The following is a 23,946-nucleotide window of genomic DNA, read 5'->3' on the forward strand; positions in this document are numbered from 1 at the left end:
TTTAAAGTTCAAATTATTTTTCAAAAAATAACCTCCGCGATCGACCTACTTCCAAAAACCTTGTCCTTGTATTGTATTTACATTATATACAATGTTCTACAAGCTTCTTCAGTCTTTGACTGGGCATCCTAAAGGTATTTCTGTAGGAAGACATTTTTTTTTTTTTACTTTAAATTGGTTTCAGGGGCAATTTAAAATCCATTTAGATCCTTAACAGTCCTCAATTAGCGTGCAAACAAATCCCCAGAAGCACAGAGAAAAACACAAAAACTCCCACAACCCCAAAGGCTATTAGGAAAATATTTCAACTTGGGAGTCAAACTATTACAAGATGGCACATCGGCACCATCAACAGGCAGCACATTAAAACTGAACCTGCTACTAAACAGCCAGCATTAACACTACAAAGTGCAGGACACTTCAGCATATTTCACGCCAAGGACCAAATTGAAACTTCGATATAAAAAATCTGACATCGAATTGAAGGCAATAAGAGCTAGAGGTGGAGCCCTGTAAAAGAAAATACTTATATCGATCTACATTGAGAGACGACAGGCGATTAAAAACTCAAAACCTTTATTTTACACCGCAATACTAAAATACTTCAATACAGAAAGTGTGAATTCCTGCTGGCATGTTCAATCAGTTGTTAAAGTCCCTTTTGAAAATCTCTTAGCTCATACATTCCAACCACTTTACAATCAGGATTAGACAACATAACAAGAACACATCCTGCCTTGTTGAAATGCTTTTTGATCACATTGAAAACAAACCTACCAGGTAAATACTTCCATAACTTATCGGTGACTGTTAACGAGGACAAAGAATAAAAGCATTCACTGACAGAAATGCATGTTTCAGATTTAAAAAAGGCAGACTTTGCGTTAAACAAGTTCGGAAAAAGAAATGAGCGCTGCCAAACTGCAGGTGTGACTTTGGTCCTATTTGTGACGTTTGTAGGTATAAACAAAATACCTCAGCCCAATCGAGTATGGTCCGCTCTAAATTTGATTAGGGGGATGGTCCAAGGTTTCTTGCTAGCGAGGTGAAGTAGATCCTTTTCAGGATTAAGGCAGTCGTGCAGCAATTCCATTGTTGGTTTGTGCCGGCCCACCCAACAATGTCTTCAGCTTCTCCATAACTGACTCCAACCTGGATTCAGACGAAAACCTGGGCTGCCCATGTCCGAAGTCCCTATACATGTGAATTAAAGTGTTGGCATTTCAATTAATGTGAAGTCTAAAAAATAAGTCACTGTCAAGAGTGTATTATACCTAGTCAAATTCAGTTTTATTTCAGGCTTCCCTTTGAATCACAAAACATAGAAAATGCATTCGTAACCACTTCAAACACAAACTTCCAATGGGAACTTGTCAAACATTCACCACGTCAACCTCAAACTTCAACACACTTTCAGTGTTTTCTTCTGCACACAGACTTCACCAGCACAAAGTCACATTTTCACACAGAGAGGGTGGTAACAAGGAGAAAATAAAGCACACAACCAGACACGGCATTCACGTCAAATCAGACAGCAAGAGAAAGCTACGAAAAAGGTACAAATACTCATAGCACTTGACATTTCACTGTGTTTTTTAAAGAATTAAGGTTGATAGAAAACGATGGAGAGAAAGCAGAGATATCGAGACGCAATAAAATGTCCTTGTGATGGCCATTTGGGACACACTCGTACTTGCTTCTTCCTCTCACACTCGCACAAAGCCACAGGTTCTTCTCAACTCTCGCAGGCATTTGTCTCTTTAAAAAAAACAAAAAAAAAAAACTGCACAAACAGTCCTTCTCACACTTCTTTCATTTTTGCTCTCCCGCTCGCTCACTCTCACTCGGTCCAACATCAATCCCACTCATTGATCTTGAAAAGCGACAAGAGCAGACAAGATTTTTATATCCATAAAAAAGGGGAGAGGAAAAAAGACAACACCCACCGTCTAACACAGTATATGCAGAGTGAAGCTGTGTTCTTTGATGGCAAAGCATTTACACATGGGAGGAGGGGAATTGATACTGAGATCGGTCGAACATTGCTGCCAATGAGGCGCTTCCTCCCGGGAAATTGGGAAAGAGTTGGTGAACTGCAGAAGAGATTTTCATGAAGGCGTTTCCAAAAGACGTCAAACAAAAAACAAACAAAAAAGATGCAATTAACTGCATACAGATATATAATTATATCAAGCCCATTTTACAAGGGGGATGAGGGGGCTCTCGAGATACTCGTGCATGTTTATAAATATTTATCTTGCATGCACAGTCATCTCTGTTTAACGTTTTCTAAAAAAAAAACAAAAAAAATGGAGTGTGGCAGTTTCCACTAACAAACTAAACTTTTCACCCATTCAATGCATGACTACATAATCAGTCACACGCAAGTATAAATCTTCTCTTTAACAAAATAAAAGGCAGTATATTTTTAATAATAGGAACATAAGATATAAGCAGTTCCCAGCTGTATGTATACTTACCAGATTAGCCTAATAGCAACAGAAAAGCTCAACTGGAAGCTATCTACACTCCCCAACTAGAAGACTTAGACTCCATGGAGGTGGGAAAGCCGGAGCTGAAGCCACCGCTGGAGGCCGTGTTAGCGCCTGCAGCCCAACCGAGGCTAGCTGAGCTGGGGCTGCTGTAACTGGCAGTGCTGGAAGAGCTATAGGTCTGGTCTCGGGTCGTAGTGGCCGTGCCCGCCGTCGTGGTCAGACCCTGCTGGTTAGCCAGCATGCCCATCATTCCCCAACTGCTCTGCAGCGCTGCCTGGGCAGCAGCCACCATCGCCGGGTTAAGACCGAGAGCCCCAAAGTTAACCCCACCACTACCGCTGCCTAGTCCACCGCGATTACTGCCATAGCCCTGACTGAACCCCCCAGCCCCAAACCGCCCTCGATCCATCATTTGCCTACTATTATTGTGTTTGGGCTCAGCGTTGGAGATGTGCACGCTGATGCCCTTGATGATCAAGTCCTCTCCACACAGGGCTTGGGCAACCTGAGGAGGAGGTGAGGAGAAGATTATCACTACAGTCGTTATTATGCCGTCAATTTATGATCCAACTATGCCTAAATCTCTAAATCTCACCTGGTCATCGGCAAACGTGACAAAAGCAAATGCCCGGAAAGGTTTGGGGATAAAGACATCAGTGACTTCGCCATACTGCATGAAGTACTGCCTTAGTTCATCGGTTGTCATGTCCTCTGTGCAGCGGCCAACAAAGATTTTACGGCTCCGCATGGGCTCATCAGGACACGCCTGAGAGGACAAAGCAATAAATTAAGAAATCTATGGTTGTTGTTGTTTTTTAAAAGTTATACTTCTGACTAATTCAGAAATAGTTTACCAAACATTTAATAAACATTTGTGACGTGTATTTAAGTTGTAAAACTAAAGCAGATGTTATGATCCGTTGCAATTCAGTAAATGTATCATTTCAAATGTTTTAAGTAAAAATTAAAACATTAAAACGATTATTCTATTTTCAAAGTTTCATCGTTTATAATAGTTAATAGTTGTTTGCAGCTTGTCTTCCTTCTTTGATATAATTTGTAAATGCAAAACAGTTTAGCATCCCTCCTTAACCCTCTGAAACCCACAGACCTGTTTTTGTCTTTTTTAGGGGGGTATACGGGGGCTTGAGGGGAAGATAGCAGGTCAACATTAGATGTCACATAGAAGTGGTGTACATCAGATTTCTGCAAAAAATTAATTTTTTGGCGATTGGATGGCGAGCACTTCTGTTGTGTAAACCGCTCAGAAACCCCCTTATGGTCAATCTAGCTAGGAAAGCCATCCATCCTCTGAATGCTCCAAGTCTCTAGTTTGTGGCTGTAAAGTTTCATGAGGCTGTGATTATCGGATTAAAACTGCTGATCATAACTTCCTGAACAAGAAAATGAACTCTACATTAACATGAAAAGCTAAATAAAAACGTGTAACAGCAGAAACCCAGATGCTAACCACCAATATCTTATGAACTGACCCTTGACCCCAAAGACAATCTGAATACATTTATACCATGAGGTTCTTGACTATACTTAAAAGTGGTGCCCAAAATACCTTTGAGTTGGGAAGTTTGCAGTCACACCATCTTCCATCAATCATGTGTCTCTGAGCAATCACTTTGGTTTGTGTCTCGTACTCAGTGAACCGGACGAACCCGAAGCCTTTTGAGTTGCCAGTCTTTAAATCTCTCTTGACCTGGAGTGAACACAGAGGACAATGTTTAACTAAACCAGAATAATAACACAATATCCTCATTACACTCTCTAAGTCCAACAAAGAAATGTTGACAAAAATATTCAGAGACAGACAAGATGTCACTACCTGCACCATGATGACCTCCCCAAAGGTAGTGAAATAATCTTTCAGGTCTTGTTCTGTCGTTTTCCACGGCAGCCCGAGGACGATGAGATCTGACGTCTTCTGAAAGCCCCTTTTTACTTTAACAGCTGAGGCAGCGTCTATTTCTTCCATCTTCCTTTTGTTATCTGTGGAGAATAAATAGATATGAGTTACATCAGGAAGAAGACTGTTTTTTTTTTCAAGGCCACAGTTCATAACCAAATGGTTTAATAATTACATACAAATCTCCTTGAAATGACGTGAAAGGTCAAACATGAATCTCTGAGCTCTTTACGGTCTGGTGGAGACGGCAAAACACAACGACTAAGATACAGTACATGACCAAAATGTATGTGAACACCTCGACATCAGCTCAATATCTGGTTGTGGAATATCTTACTCCAAACTCATGCACTTTCATATGCTGCTATAACAGACCAAACTCTTCTGTGAAGGTTTAGGAACCTGGCTGCAGGAATTTACCCCCATTCAGCCACAAGAGCATCAGAGAAGTGATGTTGGGTGATAAAGCCGAGCTCAATACAGTTCATCCCAAACATGTTTGAGGGGTTGAGGTCTAGGCGCTGTGCAGGTCAGTCGAAATCATCCTCACCAAAATCGAAAACCTTTACTTTCCGGACAAGGCTTCCGTACTTACACTTGCTATTTTGAGTGCATAATTGCATTCACACTGAGAAGTATGGCAAAATGCAGAACACTAGGAGTACCCGGATGCTGTACTCAAAACAGTCAGAACATTGGCTGTATTCAAAACCTCATACTATACTAGTAGTACATACTGATTTGGTTAAAATGCAGCATGCAGCATGCAGCATGCGAACAAAGGCAAAATCTCCAGTAAGCCAAAAGTATCTAGATGTCATATTGATTTGAAAAAAATCTCCAGTATGCATCGGACCAGTCTACCTCGCATACGGTATCCCAAAATGCAAAGCGCTGGAACGGTAAAGGCTGCAGTTACAACAACAACAGCAGCCAAAAACGGCTTGTTTTTTACATTTTTCGTAGCTATTTCATCACTAAATTCACTTTTGAACATTTTTGAGGCGAAGATGCAGTAACGAAACTTTAAAGGTCTGTAGTTGAGATCAAAATGAAGGCTGAGTTTGAACATGGGTATGGTATGAGCAAGAGTGCCGGAAGTAGGGGCATAGGAAGAGGGGGAAAGGGCCACTGGCCCCCTACCTATGTTTTGGAACAAACTAAACTAACTGAACTCTCAAATAAATGACAGCAACTAGCAACCAGAGCTGCCAAGTCTGCTTATTATGAGCGACTTTGGTCTTGTTTTCCTGAAAAGTCGCTTATAAATATTGGTAGTCGTGGGTTGCATTTTTTGGGGCTTGCTCTCGTCTCTTTCCTCTATACCGGTCTAGTTTGTCCTGTTGCAGTATTATTATATAATACATTAAATGTTTAACTTCTTTAAGTTTAGTTGACAAGAAAAAATTTAAAACCACAAGCTAAAAATGAAATAAAATGTTCCAACTTCCTTAAGTTTAGTTGACAGGAAAAAATGTTTAATTGCAAGCTAAAAATGGATGCAAAAATGACATGAAACATTCAACTTTAAGTTTAAACAAACTAAAAATGGATGCAAAAATGACATGAAATAGTCAACTTTAAGTTTAAAACAAGAAAAATGTAAAGTTACAAGCTAAAAATAGTAGTTTGTTTCTCTCGCGAGATCTGGCAACACTACTAGCAAAGCATTTATTCTCATTTTTGAGGCAGCAGTTTCCAATATTTTGACCACGCCATTAGACTTAATATCAAAAACACTTCTTAGTGTTAAACATTAAGTAATTCATCAGACACATTATGGCAAAATTACCAGTTGAATCAATGCCTCTCTACAGACAGAAACCTAACATATAACATTCATGAAGGTAGGACTTATTGCAGGACTGATGTTTCTACAAAAGGTGCAGAAAAGGTTTGGTAACCAGTGTATTATACTGCAATAGTTTAGCTAACGTAAGGAGTGCCTAATAAACTGGCAACTGAGTGTTTGTGGACAGATACTTTTGATCATATTATATTGCAAAAAAGACATGAAATGTTCAACTTTAAGTTTAAAACAAGAAAAATGTAAAGTTGCAAGCTAAAAATAGAGTGGCTTGTTTCTCTTGTGAAACCTGGCAACACTAATAGCAACAGGGTTCAGAGCACAGACAGCATTATTGTCATTTTTGAGGTAGCAATTTCCAATATTTTGACCATGCCATTAGACTTAATATCACAAACATTTCTCAGTGTTAAGCAAAGTAATTCATCAGACACATTATGGCAAAATTGCAAGTTGAATCAACACCTCTCTACAGACAGAAACCTAATATATAACATGCATGAAGGTAGGATTTATTTCAGGACTGATGCATCTACAAAAGGTGCAGAAAAGGAACCACTGTATTATACTGCATTAGTTTATCTACGTTAGGTGTGCTTAATAAACTGGCAACTGAGTGTTTGTGGACAGATACTTTTGGTCATATAATATACAATGATAATGTGGAAAGGCCAAGTTATTAGTAAATTACAAGTTAAAAATGCATGCAAAAATGACATGAAACCTTCAACTTTAAGTTTAAAACAAGAAAAATGTAAAGTTACAAGCTAAAAATAGAGTAGTTTGCTTCTCTCGCGAGATCTGGCAACAGGGTTCAGAGCACAGACAGCATTTATTGTCATTTTTGAGGCAGCAGTTTCCAATATTTTATATTAGACTTAATATCAAAAACACTTGCAAAGTAATTTAACAGCAACATGATGCAAAAATGACTGATTATGGCACAAAGTTGAATCAATATAACATGCATGAAGGTAGGATTTCTTGCAGGGCTGATGCATCTACCTGCAGAAACCACTGTATTATAGTGATAGTTTATCTAACGTTAGGTGTGCCTAATAAACTGGCAACTGAGTAGTTTTGTTCATATAATAAACACTGATCATGTGGGAAGTCTTTTACACCACCTCCTCCTCTCACCTTTGGGGTAGTTGACGACGTAGACCAGGTTCCCCCAGTCGTTCTCTGGAGCATGCAGGACCCCCTCCACCAGCCGGACCCCCCTCATGCACTGGGACTCCGGGTTCCGGTACCGCAGCCCGCAGGCTCCCGGGAACTGAGCCGCCACCGAGGACAGCAGGATGGTCCCGTCGTCCTCTGAGGGGATCTCCATGGGCTCCTCGGTTTCATCCTCCGCGACGCGGATGTACAACTCAGACATGATGTCTAATCTAACGGCTGCACGCTGGAGGCAGCAGATATAAACACCTTTAACGATGCTCACCTGGTTATTTTGTTTACTTTGCTCTTGTTAACCAGGTGTAGCAAGTAAAACAGAAGATAAACAAACTGTGTGAACCGCTAAAAGTCACTCAACTACTCTCTAAACATCTGAATTCTGTCTCCAGTCGCAGCACGCGTAAACAAGTTAGCCAGCTAGCTAGCGAGCTAGCACACTCAAAGACGGAGTGGAATAATGAATGAGCATCCAGTTACAAGCTCTATTTACGGTCAATACATACACTTAATCCTCATGTTATCTACCAGCGTTGTTTCCGTAAAGCTGTATGCAAATAACAACATCGACAGAATCTGTTATTCTGTGGTTTTTAAGCACGAAATCGTTAAAAGATCAGAGAGAAGATCTGCTGCTAACCTCTGCTCACCTCAAGCTAGCTAACAAAATGGCTGCCCGCTTTGTCCAGATGACATCATCCAGCTGGGAGAACCCACTGTGAGGTTTTTGTAGGGGATTTCTAAAGAAATAAAATTAAACATTTTACATAATAGTTTGACTTCAGGTCAACAGTGTCGGTTATTTTTTTATAAATTACAGTTATAGGTTATGTGGTTGAGTTTTTTAAGCTTGTTGTGTTTTATAACTTAGAAGTTAAGTTTAAAGATCGTGGTTTACCCCTTTGAAGTCTGACCATTACGATTCACCTTAAGAGCCCCAAACAAAAGGTGCGCACTGAGAAATGTTATTGAAGGATAAAATATATAATATCATATATTTAATATCATGCCTGCATGAGGACTGAGACATTGTTTTAATAAACTGTTACATCGGTGTGTGTGTATATATATATTTATTACTTCTCTATGCATACTACCTTCTTGTTTACACCTCTGTATATATATTTTCCGTTCATCTAATTATTACATACTACAGTCCTGTTTACACCTCTGTATATATATATATATATAGTACTACTCATTATTACATACTACACTCCTGTTTACACCTATATATATATGTGTGTGTGTGTGTGTTTAGTACTTCTCATTATTACATACTACACTCCTGTTTACACCTCTGTATATATATATATAGTACTACTCATTATTACATACTATATTCCTTTTTACACCTCTGTATATATATATACATATATATATATTTAGTACTAGTCATTATTACATACTATATTCCTTTTTACACCTCTGTATATATATATACATATATATATATTTAGTACTACTCATTATTACATACTATATTCCTTTTTACACCTCTGTATATATATATACATATATATATATTTAGTACTAGTCATTATTACATACTACACTCGTTTACACCTCTGTATATATATATGTAGTACTTCTCATTATTACATACTACATTCCTGTTTACACCTCTGTATATATATATATATATATATTTAGTACTTCTAATTATTACATACTACATTCCTGTTTACACCTTTGTATATATATGTTTAGTATTCTCATTATTACATACTACATTCCTGTTTACACCTCTATATATGTATATATATATATATATATATATATATATATATATATATGTTTTGTACTTTTCATTATTACATACTACAGTCCTGTTTATACCTATGTATATATATTTTTAGTACTTCTAATTATAACATACAATCCTGTTTACACCTCTGTGTACATATATTACTTCTCATCATGCATATACATACATTCAGTTTTCCCATATGAAATACTGTCTTCAACAAAATTACAAATTTACATTTAGATTACTATTTTAGATTTATTTATGTTTATATTCAAGCCCTATATTTTAACTGCACTATTTAATGCCTTTATTTTATCATTTTGTTTTGATTTCCCCTGATTGATTGATTTATATATACATATTTTATGAGCATTGTTGAGACCAAAGATTTTTATTGCCAATGACTGATTTGCTGGAATTGATATATGACAAATAAAGAACCTTGAACCTTGAATAGGCCTAAAATGATCTTTTCCCACATTTATCATAAGGTGATAATGCAACTGACCCACCAGTGTTACAGCTTTTACAAGCATATTCTGTGCAGTAATACAACGTTTCTAAAAAATACCAAACATGTCAGGATGAATTGTAGAGAGATGTGTCTAAAATTATATAAGAAACACATACAATATTTTTTATTTGATGCAAAGTATGTGAGACTGTGGCATAAGATTATTTTAAAGCTATACACAAGATTAAATAATAGTGGATATTAAGGGCTTAATTCATAATAGATCATGATCACAAATTCTTTAATGATAAAAACCTTGGCAAATAAGAGGGTTTACAACGGCCATAAAGCCTGTTTTTCACACATGCTGGAGAGAAGCTGGAGACAATGATGATTCTTTGGGACTTTTTTGTCACCTACCTTTAACATGTCAAAGCAAACACACCTGTGTTTTTCCTCCCCGGTGACATCAGCCCACTTACCTACAAATAGGACCGGGTCAGACTGCCCACGCAAGTTTTTATCAGTGGAAGCAACATGGATCAGAGAAGATTTGGTATCCTACTTCGAACTATGTGAGTAGTATAATGCTGTACAAAAATTCCCTTCACCTTTTTCAAAATATAAGCTAAACACTACCTTCTTTTCTCAACAGTATTTTACAATGTTTTATCTCGAGGAGCGTGCTTTCTATTCAGAAAAGAGAATGGATTGATACCCCAACAGCAAGATTAACAGGTAAACATTTTTTTTTCTGTGATGAAAAGCAATTGTTAACGGTGCTTCCACATAGTACCTCATGTGGAGCAAAATGATGGAACGGTCTACCAACTGAATGGAAAATACAACCAATTTTAATGTTTTTAATAGAGGTATTAAATCATGGCTAAAAGAGAACCAACATTGTTCTCACACCTAATTCCTCTGTAGACACACCACTGTCTTTGTATCTCTGTGGATGTATTTGTGGATGTATTTTCAGGAATGTATTTGTGGTATTTGTATGTATTTTCTTTTCTTTCGCTATGTTAACTCTTTTTTTCTCTTGTTGTAAATTAGCGTTTCACTACAAACACTAAATATAATGCATCTGGTCCTTGTGAATACATGTATGTTACAATTCTTATGCTACTGTGATGTCTATGTCATATAAACTAAACTAAACTAAATTACACTACACTACACTACACTAAAGTAAAGCAAAGTAAAGTAAAGTAAAGTAAAGTAAAGTAAAGTAAACCACACTAAAGTAAACTAAATTAAATTAAATTAAACTTAACTAAAGTAAACTAAACTAAATTAAATTAAATTAAATTAAACGAAACAAAACTAAACCACACTAAACTAAACTAAACTAAACTAAATTTAATTAAATTAAATTTAGTTAAATTAAATTAAATTAAATTAATTAAATTAAACTAAACTACATGAAACTAAGCTAAACTACATTAAACTAAACTAAACTAAACTAAACTAAATTAAATTAAATTAAACTAAACTACATGAAACTAAACTAAACTACACTAAACTAAACTAAACTAAACTAAATTAAATTAAATTAAATTAAATTAAATTAAACTAAACTACATGAAACTAAACTAAACTACATTAAACTACACTAAACTAAAGTAAACTAAATTAAATTAAATTAAATTAAATTAAACTAAACTACATGAAACTAAACTAAACTACACTAAACTAAACTAAACTAAACTAAACTAAATTAAATTAAATTAAATTAAATTAAATTAAACTAAACTACATGAAACTAAACTAAACTACATTAAACTACACTAAACTAAAGTAAACTAAACTAAACTAAACTAAACGAAACGTTTGTATTTTCAGAAGGAGATGTGTCCTGTTTCTCTGAGTACATGGAGATGTGGATACACAGTGTGAGGATTGAAGGGTTGAAGCTGTGGCTGTCTGGGGCCTTACAGATCCAAGGTAATTCTATCTGACACAATAAATGACATAATACTGACATCGATATGAGATAAAACGCCTCTGAATCACCTTTTTCTCTCTGCAAGTCAACCTTGCTTCTCTGGATCACCTGAACCTCCAGCTGTCTGCCTGTGGATTCTCACTGCACAAAGACCCTGACAAGAACTTTATATTCAGAGTCAGTTACACCGGATGTTTCCTCCAACAACAGGTGTGTCACTCTTTTAAAAAATACATATACAGTACTAGGGCTGTCAACCATGTCATATTAGCTTGTCGCTAAATAACGCTCCAAATTTGCGCTAAATTTTGGCGAGGAAAAACTGGCATGTCCATGTTCAAAGGGGTCCCTTGACCTCTGACCTCCAGATATGTGAATGTAAATGGGTTCTATGGGTACCCACGAGTCTCCCCTTTACAGACATGCCCACTTTATGATAATCACATGCAGTTTGGGGCAAGTCATAGTCAAGTCAGCACACTGACACACTGACAGCTGTTGTTGCCTGTTGGGCTGCAGTTTGCCATGTTGTGATTTGAGCATATATTTTATGCTAAATGCAGTACCTGTGAGGGTTTCTGGACAATATCTGTCATTGTTTTGTGTTGTTAATTGATTTACAATAATAAATGTATACATACATTTGCATAAAGCAGCATATTTGTCCACTCCCATGTTGATAAGAGTATTAAATTATTATTATTATTATTATTATACTTGACAAATCTCCCTTTAAGGTACATTATGAACAGATGTGATTAATTTGTGATTAACTATGGAAAATCATGCGATTAATTATGATTAAATATTTTAATCGATTGACCTTTGCAGACAGGCCTTGTGGTGATAATTCTTTTTTTTCCAGCATGGTTACCATGTCCTCACACTGAATTTGGTGAAGAGGATAAATCGATTCGGGGGCAGACCTCATAGTTTCATAATGAAGTGTCCCGTGGTTTCTGTGCTGCCCAGCAGAGAGCAGATCCAGTGTGACCCGGAGTATATTCAGGTAACTGCCAACTGGAGTTCTTCATGTGTAACTTTTCACTGTTTTCATTTCTACAATTCAACCAAGTACTTTGCTTTGTTATTCTGATAAGATTTGTATGTGTCCGTAGGTGACCAGACAAGTTCCCTATGACAACTGGGATAATGAGGTAGAAATTGAAATCAATCCCATGATGCACATATCTTTGTGAATGTTGATGTCTGGTGCTCACAGAGTAGGGTGATCTTGTAACAGGAGAGACTTCAGAGACCAAGTCCAAAGCACACATGGATTTAAGCAATCAACTTTATTACAGACTAATGTTCCGACGCCAACTGTGTCTTCATAAGAGTCAAACCGATATGAGACTCACATCCTCTTAAATAACCTCCCCTAATTTGGCACTGATTCAGCAGAGGCGCTCACCATCTAATCGCCGAAAAATGCAATTCTTGCAGAAATCTCCAATTGTCAAAAGTTTTTGAAACCAAATCACAGCATGGCTTTTTCTATGGTGTTCGTCAAAGTCTTGGTGTCTTAATGTGGTATTTTGGAGGGATTATTGACCATTTTTATCAATTCTCCAGAGGTAAAAATTGTTTTAATTTAGCACCAAATCTGTGTAACAAATGGTCATCAACCCCAAAACTGCTGCAACAGCTTATGAGACATAATAAAGCATGGGAATAACCATCATATACTTCAATGATAATGTTCTAAGCCCTTATACACTTTCACAATTAATTTTAAATAATGAATGAATTAATATTTATTTTTGATTTATGACTAGAACAATTTGACTCACAGTGCAAATTAATCTTCAGGTTCCCAGCTTTCAGGTGATGTATGCCACTTCTATGTGACATCTACTGCTGACCTGCTATCTCCCCCTAAAGACCCCCTGTGCCGCTCTATAACAAGACTAAAACGGGTCTATTGTGGGTCTCAGAGGGTTAAAGTTGATAGCCTTAAATCTGTGTTCTCCAGGGTGCTTTGGACCTGGCCTCTGAAGTTTCTCCTGTTATCTTTGCGAATGTGTTTGGATGAAATAAAGAAATCAGACTGAGACTGTGTCTGACTGTGTTTTTGTGTTTGCATGTTCCGCATTACAGTTGCATTGGTCGCTGTCTCTGAGCGATCACCTCATCGTAGCTCTGGAGGACGCCAGTCTGATCCAGATGAACATCGACATGAGCGGCCCAGACATCACAGTTCAAGGCAGGAGAATGGAGGTGTTGAGCCCTGTCAGAGTAAGAGTATTAGATAATAGAGAGTAACATCCTGCCACCTAGTGACCAATGGCAGCATTACATCTACAATTCACTTCATGACTGTATTTTTGGTCTTTGGTTAACGCAGGTGATGGAAAGTGAAGGGGAATTCTTGGCCTTGAAGCTGGTCAGTGGTCAGTACGCCTTCAGTATGGAGGCTACGTGTCCAAAAGGTGAGTAGCAAGCAGAGAATCAGTACCGGGAGCTTTAACATGTTTATCCAAGTCAGTACTCACTCAGATCCTTTACTTAAGTAAAAATACCACTACATCAGCTAAATTGTATGACATCATAAAGTTTAATTTATGTAAAGAGAAAAAACTGAAATTGTCTATTTGTACACGGTTAAGTTTATCAGCCTATTTTATCTGTAGTTTGGGATTCATCCTATAATTATTATTACTGTCAATGTTTCCTTTATTTTTTATTATTTATTTTATTTTAATTAATTTTTTCATATATATTTTTTCTTTTCTTTTTTTTTTAAACTAATTTAACTTTTTTTTTTTGTTCTTTATTCTTTTTGCATTGGCAATGGGTGAGGGTTGGCAATGGGAGGGAGCTTTGGGGGAAAAATACCAAAATATGGAGGGATAATCATTTACTTCTATTTATGCTCTATTTGTATGTTTCTGTACACCTGATGTTACTCCCTATAATAAAAAAAATAAAATAAATTATTACAGAAAAAAGTACCACTACAATGATGTAAAAATACATAATAGAAATAATATTATTTCACTTATTTTCAGGTGATTATACACTAGTGAAAACATACTTATTAATACTATATTCCATTTCTGCCAATAGATCCCCCCTACACACTTGTCCTTTAAATAGCATAAAATGGAAATAATCAGTACAGTACTTGAGTAAAAATACTTCCACCACTGATAACACATTTTATCCCTGATGTAAATTTCAGCGACCACGTCCACACCAGAGGAGACTGTGCTGCACATTTTCAAACGACGGATGGGTTTGACCAAGCGAGGCGGCTTTGACAACGAAGCCCTGACAGTCTGCAACGTGTCGGTGAACCAGACAGATAACTTCACGGTGCACGAGACGAGTGAATTTGTGACACTGATCATTCCCACAACCCAAATACTGCAGACCAAGGTTTGTGCTGAAACAACAGTTAGTACTCTTATGTTTCCAAACCAGAGTTGATCATCATGCTGGTGCATTTTGTGTTTCTGACATTTCTTAAAATGTGTCTTTTCCCATAAGGATCCATTAAAAACATCTATTTTTTATTAACAGACCTGTGCAGATAGCAAACGCCTCCTGCAGCCGTTTTACAGGGTGGATGTTGTGCTCACCTTCAAAGAGACAAATCACAAAATGCACTGGACCATGGAGAACACACTGTCATGCACAGGTGAGTGTGCTGCTGATGAACACAGTAAAACTAAAGTGGTGATTAATTATTGGATGATATTTTGACCACTAGCCACTGAGAGGCTTTTACAATAGTCACACCAGGTACTTACTTTTGTTTGTTGCTCAGTCAATTAATCATCTAACTTTATTATGTAGCTCCTTTAAAGCTAGGGTCGGTAATGTTGAGAAACTAACAAGAGTAAACTAGAGTTTAAGAATGATCCAACCGAAATACAGACCCCAGTGTCGCCAACTCTTTTCCACTGAAAGTAGTCTAAGTGACTGAATACTTTTTGAAATTGGTCCAGTATTGAGGGAGAACGCTGCAGCCGCCAGCCGCTAAATCAACTGTAATGTTCATTTGGGGCAACCTGGTACCGTTAGTTTCCGTCCACTAAAAGTTCTTGTTTTTGCCACTGACAGGCTCTGATTGCTATTATAAGTGTGTGACAACATTATGGAAAGGACCCTACAGAGAAATAAAACCTTTTTCTTACTTTTCTCTTTGATCCGGGCTGTTTATTTATTTATTATGTGTCTCGCTCAGAGAAGTCTTGTTGTGAAATCGCGCGTCACATCCACATTTTTGAAAATCTTTTAGAAAACACAACTCTGACAACACCGGCACTCCTCCATCCACTCACACTCACGTTTCCACGGTTGTCTTCCGTCAACAAGTCACATGACACGATGATAAATAGAAGGCGAAAGGTAAGAAAAACGTTTTATTTCTCCGTAGGATCCTAACGTAAGTGACCGTGCCAGCTTGCCCCAATAGCACCATATTGCAGCTGCCATCTATACAGCGCTATCCCTCAATACTGGACCAGTTTCAGAAAGTGTTGTCCCACCCACAATACAAAAACATAGGAAAATAAGGTTGAATAATACCAAAGTTATCCTTTCATGTTGTTATGGAGAAAGTTTGTAAAATTGTGCAAATAATTGTGACCCATTAAATCCATATTATTATTAAATCATTATTAGAAATGTAGGATTATAATTATAGCTGCTGTGGGTTGGGGCCGGGCATTTTGAGGAGGAAGAAGAAGAGGAAGATGAAAAAAGGAAGACAAACGAGAAGTCTAGGACAGTCCATCATCATTAATCCTTTAAGGCATTAGCATGTTCATTCCTCCTCAATCGGGTCTTGGACTCACAACCTCAGACATCTAGAAACAAGTCACTATCTTGGTGAGCTAACTGCCCGGGCAAAACTAGCACTTCACACTATGAGTGAGGTAATCACCAGGGTTGCATGTAAAGGCAGATTTCAAACTAATGTCAAAAATTCACTTTTCGAGGCAAAATTCAGAGAATTTGCGTTCTTCATCTAGACAACACAGAGATGTCAGTAATTTATTTTAATAAAAATTGATTGCTCCATAAGTGACAAACTGACGATTAAATATGTTGGATTTCCATTAACTGCAATGGTTCTCACAAAGATAGAATTCAAAATACCATAAAAAAAATATTTTTTTGAGATAAAATTCTGATATTTACCACCCTACATCTACCATGACCTCATCATTTTGTCATTTATTTTCATGAACATTGGAGCTTTATTTTGCTAGATTTCGTAGTAGCTGTGTACAGTACTGTTTACACTAAAAAGTTTTGATGCACTGTGGGTAAATTTTTTGATAATTCAAAAATCTGTCTGGATGGTTTGTAGACGACAGTCTGAAGATGCAGCGGAGCAATTTTGGTGTCAATTGAGCAAAAATGTGGGAGGAGATAGGTTTAATAAGTTTTACAGTTTTTGAGAAAAACAGAGTAATAGACTTCATAATTCCTGCCATGTTAAAGCATCTGAACATTTCTGCTCACTTCACCGTTACTAAAATGATGCATCCATACTTCCACAGCCAGGCCTACAGCATCACATATCACATCCTCTCCTGGTCCAAACACCACGGCCGCGTCCACGCTCAACTTTAAACATGAGAGTTTAACTACAGAACAGCCGCCGTTGGACCGCCTGACCGAGAGAGCTCCATTTGAAGAGATCACTGCAACTAATTCACCTCACACACAGACGGAGGCCCGCACCTTTAACTTCCACACCGATGAGACGTCAAAGAGTCAAAGTGGACATTTGTCTTCAGCAGAGCCAGATTTCCTTGAATCATCAACCACAGCTGAACCATCAGAAACATCTGTCCTCACAACGGGTCCACCTCAACAACAATTCAACACAACCAGTGGGAATAAAGAGCAAAAGCAGAGACGACTGGAGTGGGTTTGGGAGGACTAGAAACCTGACAGAAACAGCATCATCCCCTGTGCTGATTCTGGAAGCAAACAACTTTTTCCAATATCCCATAAGACAACCCGCATGTGTCTTTTCAGCCCGTTCTCATTCCCATTTGTCATGGCTGTCAGGGTTCGGTACCGCCTCATAAGGCTCCCTTTAGCGCCGGTATGAAACGCACAGGGTGTTCCATTAAATATAATGTAAACCCATCCGCAGCAACAGTAAACGCTCCGAGAAAGTGAGTCCGAGGTGTGGTGACGTAGTTTAAAGAGCGAAAAGACACACACATGGTGGCTGGGAGGGGAGGTGGATGGGTCCAACAAACACAAGTCTTTCATCCAGGAGGGCGCTGTTCGTGTCTCGTTTCACTTTCACGTTACAATCAGCTGTTCGTTCGTGTCTTGTGTTCACAACGTTCAGTGTCATTTTCACTGTACAAATGTAGTAGTTTTTAGACCCAACCATGTTGTTCTTTCCTAAACCTAACTAAGGCGGTTTTGTTGCCTAATACTAGCGTGACGTCAAGGGGCGTGACAAAGCGGCGGTATGTGACGAGGTGGGATGAGAACGTGTTGGTCTTTTCAGGTGTCAGCTTTGCAAACTTCAACATAATTCACATCACAATAGTGAAGGACTCATATTGTCAAATTCAAACAGCATATTTCACATCACTAAAAGCTTTATATGGATTATTAAATTTAAAGAGGACCTATTATGCTCTTTTTCAGGTGCATACTTGTATTTTGGGTTTCTACTAGAACATGTTTACATACTTTAATATTCCAAAAAAGCTTTACTTTTCTCATACCGGCTGTTTATCCTCTGTCTGAGGGGTTAAAAAAAGAAAAGCCTGCTCTGATTGGTCAGCTGGCCCACTCTGTTGTGATTGGTCAACTGAACCAAACTCTTCGGACTCCGCTCCAACTAGCTTTGTTTGAGGGTGTGCCAAACTAGGCGCTAGGCAGGTATTAAGCAAATTTGTTACTTGGTGACATCACCATGTTACGGAATAAAAGGCAGGACTTCAAGCGAGGTGTTTCAGGCAGTTCAGGAGCAGCGTTTCTGAGTATCTGAGATTAACTCCCTTTGGGTGTACTTTATAACTTTGCGTTTGACATTTTATATGCACAAAAAAATTATATAACACACAAAAGGAATAGGAAAAGGCACAAAAGCATAATAGGTCCTCTTTAATTTCCTTCGTTTTGTGTTTTCAAGTCACGCTAGACTTCAAATACAGCTCCAACTTGGTGACAACACGTGATTTAAGACCTTTTGATTCACTTCTATTGTTTTCCATTGTCATTGGTGCCACGTGCTGCACGTCTGTTTGCAGTCCTGAAAGGTGACGCCGTGGTCAGTCAGCGCTGTGAAGGTTGATTATACAAGCAGAAATACAGCCAGACCTCTGCCAGCCGGTGCCTGAGGGCGGACATTATCCAGACGTAGACAAGGCGGGCGTTAAATAAACACGTCTCCGTATCCGAGCAGCACAACAGGCTGACGCAGAGAAGGCCCATGCTGTCGTTACCGCTGATGCCACCTTCCAGAGAAAGCTTATAACAAAGACTCAATTTTAAACACTGTCAATGATGAAGCTCAGACTTTCAGAAGGTTGATGTTTCTTAAGGTGAAACTGTCGCTTTACAAATGTGTTTCTTTGTTCTTGTTAAATAAAATAAATCAATTTTCTGACTAAACATTCAGCTGTGATGCTTCATGTGTCTTTGCTGCAGTATACTGAACCAACAGGAGAGGGCACTGCTGCATGTGTTTTCAGAAAAAATCCCTCGATGGGCCGGCAGTCCTTCTAGCAGATGATCATTCTGAAATGCAACCAGTTTTACATATGCACTTCATTTTTTGTCGCTTTATATCTGCATTGAGCTGTATGTGATGAATGAATGAATGCAAAATATAGTATAAAAGAAAGTTTACTCATCTTTGCCAGTGAATTAGTTGCTTTAAATATGACTAAATGTATTCCCCACAGAATCCCAGGAATGAACCAGATTCTTTTGACTAAAATGTCATTTTTGTACCCACCCTTTTTTTTTTTCCACCTTTGTTATTGTGACCTCCTGGTACGCACCAAAGCGTCTGTAAATGATAACAGCGCAGTGTTACGCAGTTACATGCATCATATACAATGGGCTGTGGGGCAGAAAATCTAAACTTCCTTGTGCCTTTGGTCCCCATCTGCTCAGTGAACTTATGAGCAGGAAATGGAATGAGCGGTGCAAAAAGCACGCCAACATCCCCGCTTCTTTCATGTGGCCTCTCTCGGTCATTACCCTATCTGTACCGACTGTTAACTGTCTTTACAAAGTTAAAAATCCCTTTCATGTTCCACTGTTTCTTTTTTGTTTTAATTTCAGTCGGAGCATATGGCTCGCACATCTGGGAGATGCTAAGCATGGTGGCACCCAACCTCCGCACACACTGCTTCTGTGAAGTGATCCATATATGGTCTTCATTGTTATTGCTCATAATCACTCATCATTATTATAAACAAGCCTCGTCTTGATTGGCCGCTTTGCTGTGTAAATAATGTGAGCTTTCAGAATTTCAAACAAACACGAGACCTTTGGTGGAAAAGTGAAAACTTCTTGCTGGTTTTATTCAGAGCTCTGAAACATCACGGAGGCATCTTTCTTTGCTCTGTGCTGCAACTGAATCTGATTAATCTCAGTCTCCTTACATGACCAGTTGAGCGTGGGTGTCATAATTTTTTTGCAACAAGGCACACTCTGTGGAGACATTTACAAGTAAGTTCACGTGTTTCTCCTGATTAGATCTTTTTGAACTACCTATGACGTTAACTCTAGTTAAAGTTTAGTGTTGTCAGACCCAGGGCCGGCTTAAGGCGTAGGCCATATACTGTAGGCGGTCGCCTAGGGCGCCGCCGCCTGGGGGTGCTAGTCGACCTGTAAAAACAATAAATAAATAAATAAATAAATAAATAAAACAGAAAATAGAAATAATAATAAAAAAATGCTGGTGGGCACCCTTCCTCATTTTCTTCATTGAGGTAACAAATGAACAAATGAACAAATAAATAAATAGATAAATAAATAGATAAATAAATAAATAAATACACTTTTCACCCCTGTAACTCTCTTTCTCACAGAGCATGTAAATTGTTACCAGCTCACAAAATTGGAGGGAGTTTAGTTGGAAAAGCCTGAATTAGTATTTTATTCCTGTCATTCAAGATTTATGGAGAGGGATTCATAATGCCTTACAAGATATTTTCAGATGTCATGTTCCACCTGCAGAGTAAGACTTTATTTTTTGGACTTATGCCTCAAGAATGGCTGAAAAGAGACAAATATTTATTTTGCTGGGAGCTGGTAAAAAGGCTCTCACGAGGAAGTAGTTATCACAGGGGAGCCCAACTATGAACATTACTAACAGCATATGTTAACCATAAAATTTGAATTATTTGTGTCACGCTGGGAAAAATCTGGGTTAACTATGTTACACCTCACAGGCCAGATTTTATTTTTGCAAATCTATGATTGTATGGTAATGAAAAGATCACTTCCTATTTGTTCATAGTTTTTACTGTATTGTTTTTCAATGTATAACAAATCTTAAAATGTAGACAGACATAGGTGGGGCATGTACTGTATGTATGCAATGTCTGTAACTTATTTTATAGAAGTATGTTTGTTGCTAAGTGTCAATAAAAAGTATAATAATAATAAAAAAAGGTGTGAATTGTACTAAACACTTTTAAGCCAACAAAATCAGGAACCAGTTGTTTATTGATATTATAATAAATACAGTTATTTATGAAAATATTTTATATTTTATAGGGGTAGGATTAAGGTTCTGGGGGGTTGAACCCTATAACCCTAATCCAAATTTCGCCTATAGGGCACCAAAAGGACTCGAGCCGGCCCTGGTCAGACCTCCCAAAGTGGCCCAACTATAAGATGGGGGTGACAAACTGCTCAGCTCGGGTCATGTGACCACAAACAAGCAATCAGATCAGATCAGGAAATTCGATAAGTGCATCTCACCCCAGCTCATTTGGGATTGAGAGAATAACCACATTTGATCCTACGTAATAGAAAGAGAGTGTCATTAACTGACTGAGTGATTTAATGACGCCAAAATGAAGTTAAAATTACTATTGTGGACAACTTTGGGTCATTAAATGCCACTTCAGCATCCTCTGCTCTCCAGCTACCAGCTCTCAGCGCCGCGTTTTGGCGAGGCAGACGGGACTATGATGCCACTGGAGAGAGGCGGAGGAGGATGAGGGGTGGAGGGGGGGAGGACGGCTATGTGTGGCTTTGAGTGGTTTGCTGGGCCTCTTCATCTCGCTCGGCGGGTAATTACAGAATCATGGGTCAACCACGCATGTAACCACGGTTACGTTGCACAGTAGCAGATGTGCTCATGACATTATCCAGCGCCAGAGCGAAAGGTAAATAAAAACAGATGCAGCTGGTTGCTACGGACCTTCGCCAAACTTGCGTATACCCCTAATTGTTCCCATGTGGGCCTGCTGAGCTGGAGTAGTAAAAGGGGCGGGTATGCCCTGTTTAAGATATGCCCGTGTTTCTCAACGGGAGAAATTTTATGAATGGGACAACGAGCCTCTGATGGTGGTGGTTGTGGTGGTGTGTGTTTATATGTGTGTTTATGTGCGTGTCTGGCATTGAACGGAGGGGCAATAATCCCTCATTCTCTCCAACGTTTTCCTTGTTTCTTACGAGGACAAAACATGGCTCCTGTCCCCATGATGTGCCTAAAGGCCTACTTACTGGTCTTGATGCTTTCTTTGTCAAGCCGTGCCTGGATGTGTGTGCGTGACACTGCACAATGTCAGGGAGGTCCCTGGTTGGCCGTGAGCCAGGCCTGCTGCAGGCCAGATGAAATATTGAGGAAGAGGCTCGATTTCAGTGATATCCTGTCTTTGCTCGGCATCTGATTAGTGTACGCAGCCTGCACGGGGGATAAGATCTGCTGTGCTGTGTGTGTGTGCGTGTGTGTGTGTGTGTGTGTGTGCAGGTTTACAGGTGTATTTCTTGCAGTAATGACACACAGGTTATAGTAAAGGTCCAGACACACCAAGCCGACATCAAAGAACTAGCGCCGATGAAGGCCGACTGCTGCATCGCCTCACGTCACCTTTATCTCGGCCCGAAAAGTTGCATTCGAACGCACCGCAAAGACTACAGCCGACGGCCAGTAACCACGTACGTTCTGCGCCTGCCTGAGAGGAAATAACTCTCCACACAAGCAGGCGCCGGTAGTCTGTAAGCCGTTGTTGTGATGAAAACAATGAAAATAAAATGAAACAAAGCGGCGTTTGCCGACCATTTTCACACCACTCTCACTCAACACATTCCAGATGGCCACGTCGCTGTGAAAATATCCGCGTGTTGGAATGATCCGGTGAGATGAAGATGAAAAATGAGAAGAGCCTTCTGTGTGCCTTTCTTTTTTTTCTTCACTTCCGTTTCTCTTCTCGGGCACTGATTCGTTTCAGTTGAACCGCCAATCAGTGATTTCTCTCACCGACGGGCTCTACCGAAAAGCCTCCGACACGGGCAGACTAGAGCCGACGGTGCGGGACACACCGCAATAAACGAGGCCGACAGACGCTCACCGACGGCCCCAAACTGTCCCAGCAGCCGACCGTCGGCTTGGTGCGTCGGGCCCTTAAGAGGAGGCCTCGGGTTGGACTTCCTGATTGAGGGGCCTGTTTTGATAAGTCGATAAACAATTTGATGTTTCCCGCATGTTTTGTGTTGCTTCTGTTGAGCTGTATGTGGTCTATGCTCTTTTTGACTACACACACACACACACACACACACACACACACACACACACTACCACGTCTTACACTATGAAGCTCGCTGCCAACAGTGCGTGCCTCCTCTCTCTCTCTCATTAACCGCAACTGTCAGATCCTCCAGATGAGGAGCAATTAAACCAGATAATAAACACTCGCCATCAATTCCTGTTTGTTGATGTTGTTGTTGTTGTTGATGTCGACGAGCCGGGGGCTCCTCTCCTGCCACCTCGGTGCTAACTAGTACTTGAGTAACACACGAGAGCAAGCGAGGGGAGAGTCCTTCATAACACTGAAAAGGCCTCTACCTGCTGCATGTATGGCAACGGCAGGCTGATCATAAAAAAAGGCACAGTGAATGTTAACAATTAGATCCTAATCAGACACAGCTCACAGAGGCTGCTCTTTTATCCCCAGGCTTCACAGAAAAGGCAAACAAAGCCCCGCAAACTGTCAAGATAAAACACTACTTGGGATTGGTCGTGTCTTAGGGCTTCTTAAAGGGCAGTAATCTCTCGGCGCGCTGCTTCCTGAGACGACGTGCTGTAAAGACTCCTGTGTTTGCTCTTGTATTGGAGTGATAAGGCCGCTCCTCATCACGCCTCGCCTCTGACGAGGCTCGTCTCCCCTGGCGATGAGACGATGGGGGCCGCGTCGGGGGGGCAGAGAGGGCAGACA

The 23,946-nt window shown here is 39.2% G+C and overlaps 1 protein-coding gene across 4 annotated transcripts; it reads right to left on the reverse strand.

The window, feature by feature from the left end:
- Positions 1–559: 559 nt before the first annotated feature.
- tardbpa (TAR DNA binding protein a) lies at positions 560–8,065 on the reverse strand. Of its 4 annotated transcripts, XR_012595056.1 has the most exons (7): positions 7,361–8,065; positions 4,333–4,496; positions 4,066–4,206; positions 3,091–3,261; positions 2,916–3,000; positions 1,947–2,093; positions 560–1,194 (listed from the first exon to the last, which is right to left on the reverse strand). XR_012595056.1 is itself a non-coding variant. In XM_074645098.1 (6 exons), exons 1-6 carry the CDS (start codon positions 7,599–7,601, stop codon positions 1,127–1,129), a joined length of 870 nt encoding a protein of 289 aa, XP_074501199.1. In that variant the 5' UTR covers positions 7,602–8,065; the 3' UTR covers positions 986–1,126. The 4 variants fall into 4 exon arrangements, 3 of the variants coding, with proteins under 3 accessions (XP_074501199.1, XP_074501198.1, XP_074501197.1); XM_074645098.1 differs by lacking the exon at positions 1,947–2,093 and having other exon boundaries at positions 986–1,194; XM_074645097.1 differs by lacking the exon at positions 560–1,194 and having other exon boundaries at positions 1,267–2,093.
- Between the last annotated feature and the right edge of the window lie 15,881 nt (positions 8,066–23,946).

This window comes from Sebastes fasciatus, chromosome 8 (assembly GCF_043250625.1).
Source record: "Sebastes fasciatus isolate fSebFas1 chromosome 8, fSebFas1.pri, whole genome shotgun sequence".
Lineage (NCBI taxonomy): Eukaryota > Metazoa > Chordata > Actinopteri > Perciformes > Sebastidae > Sebastes > Sebastes fasciatus.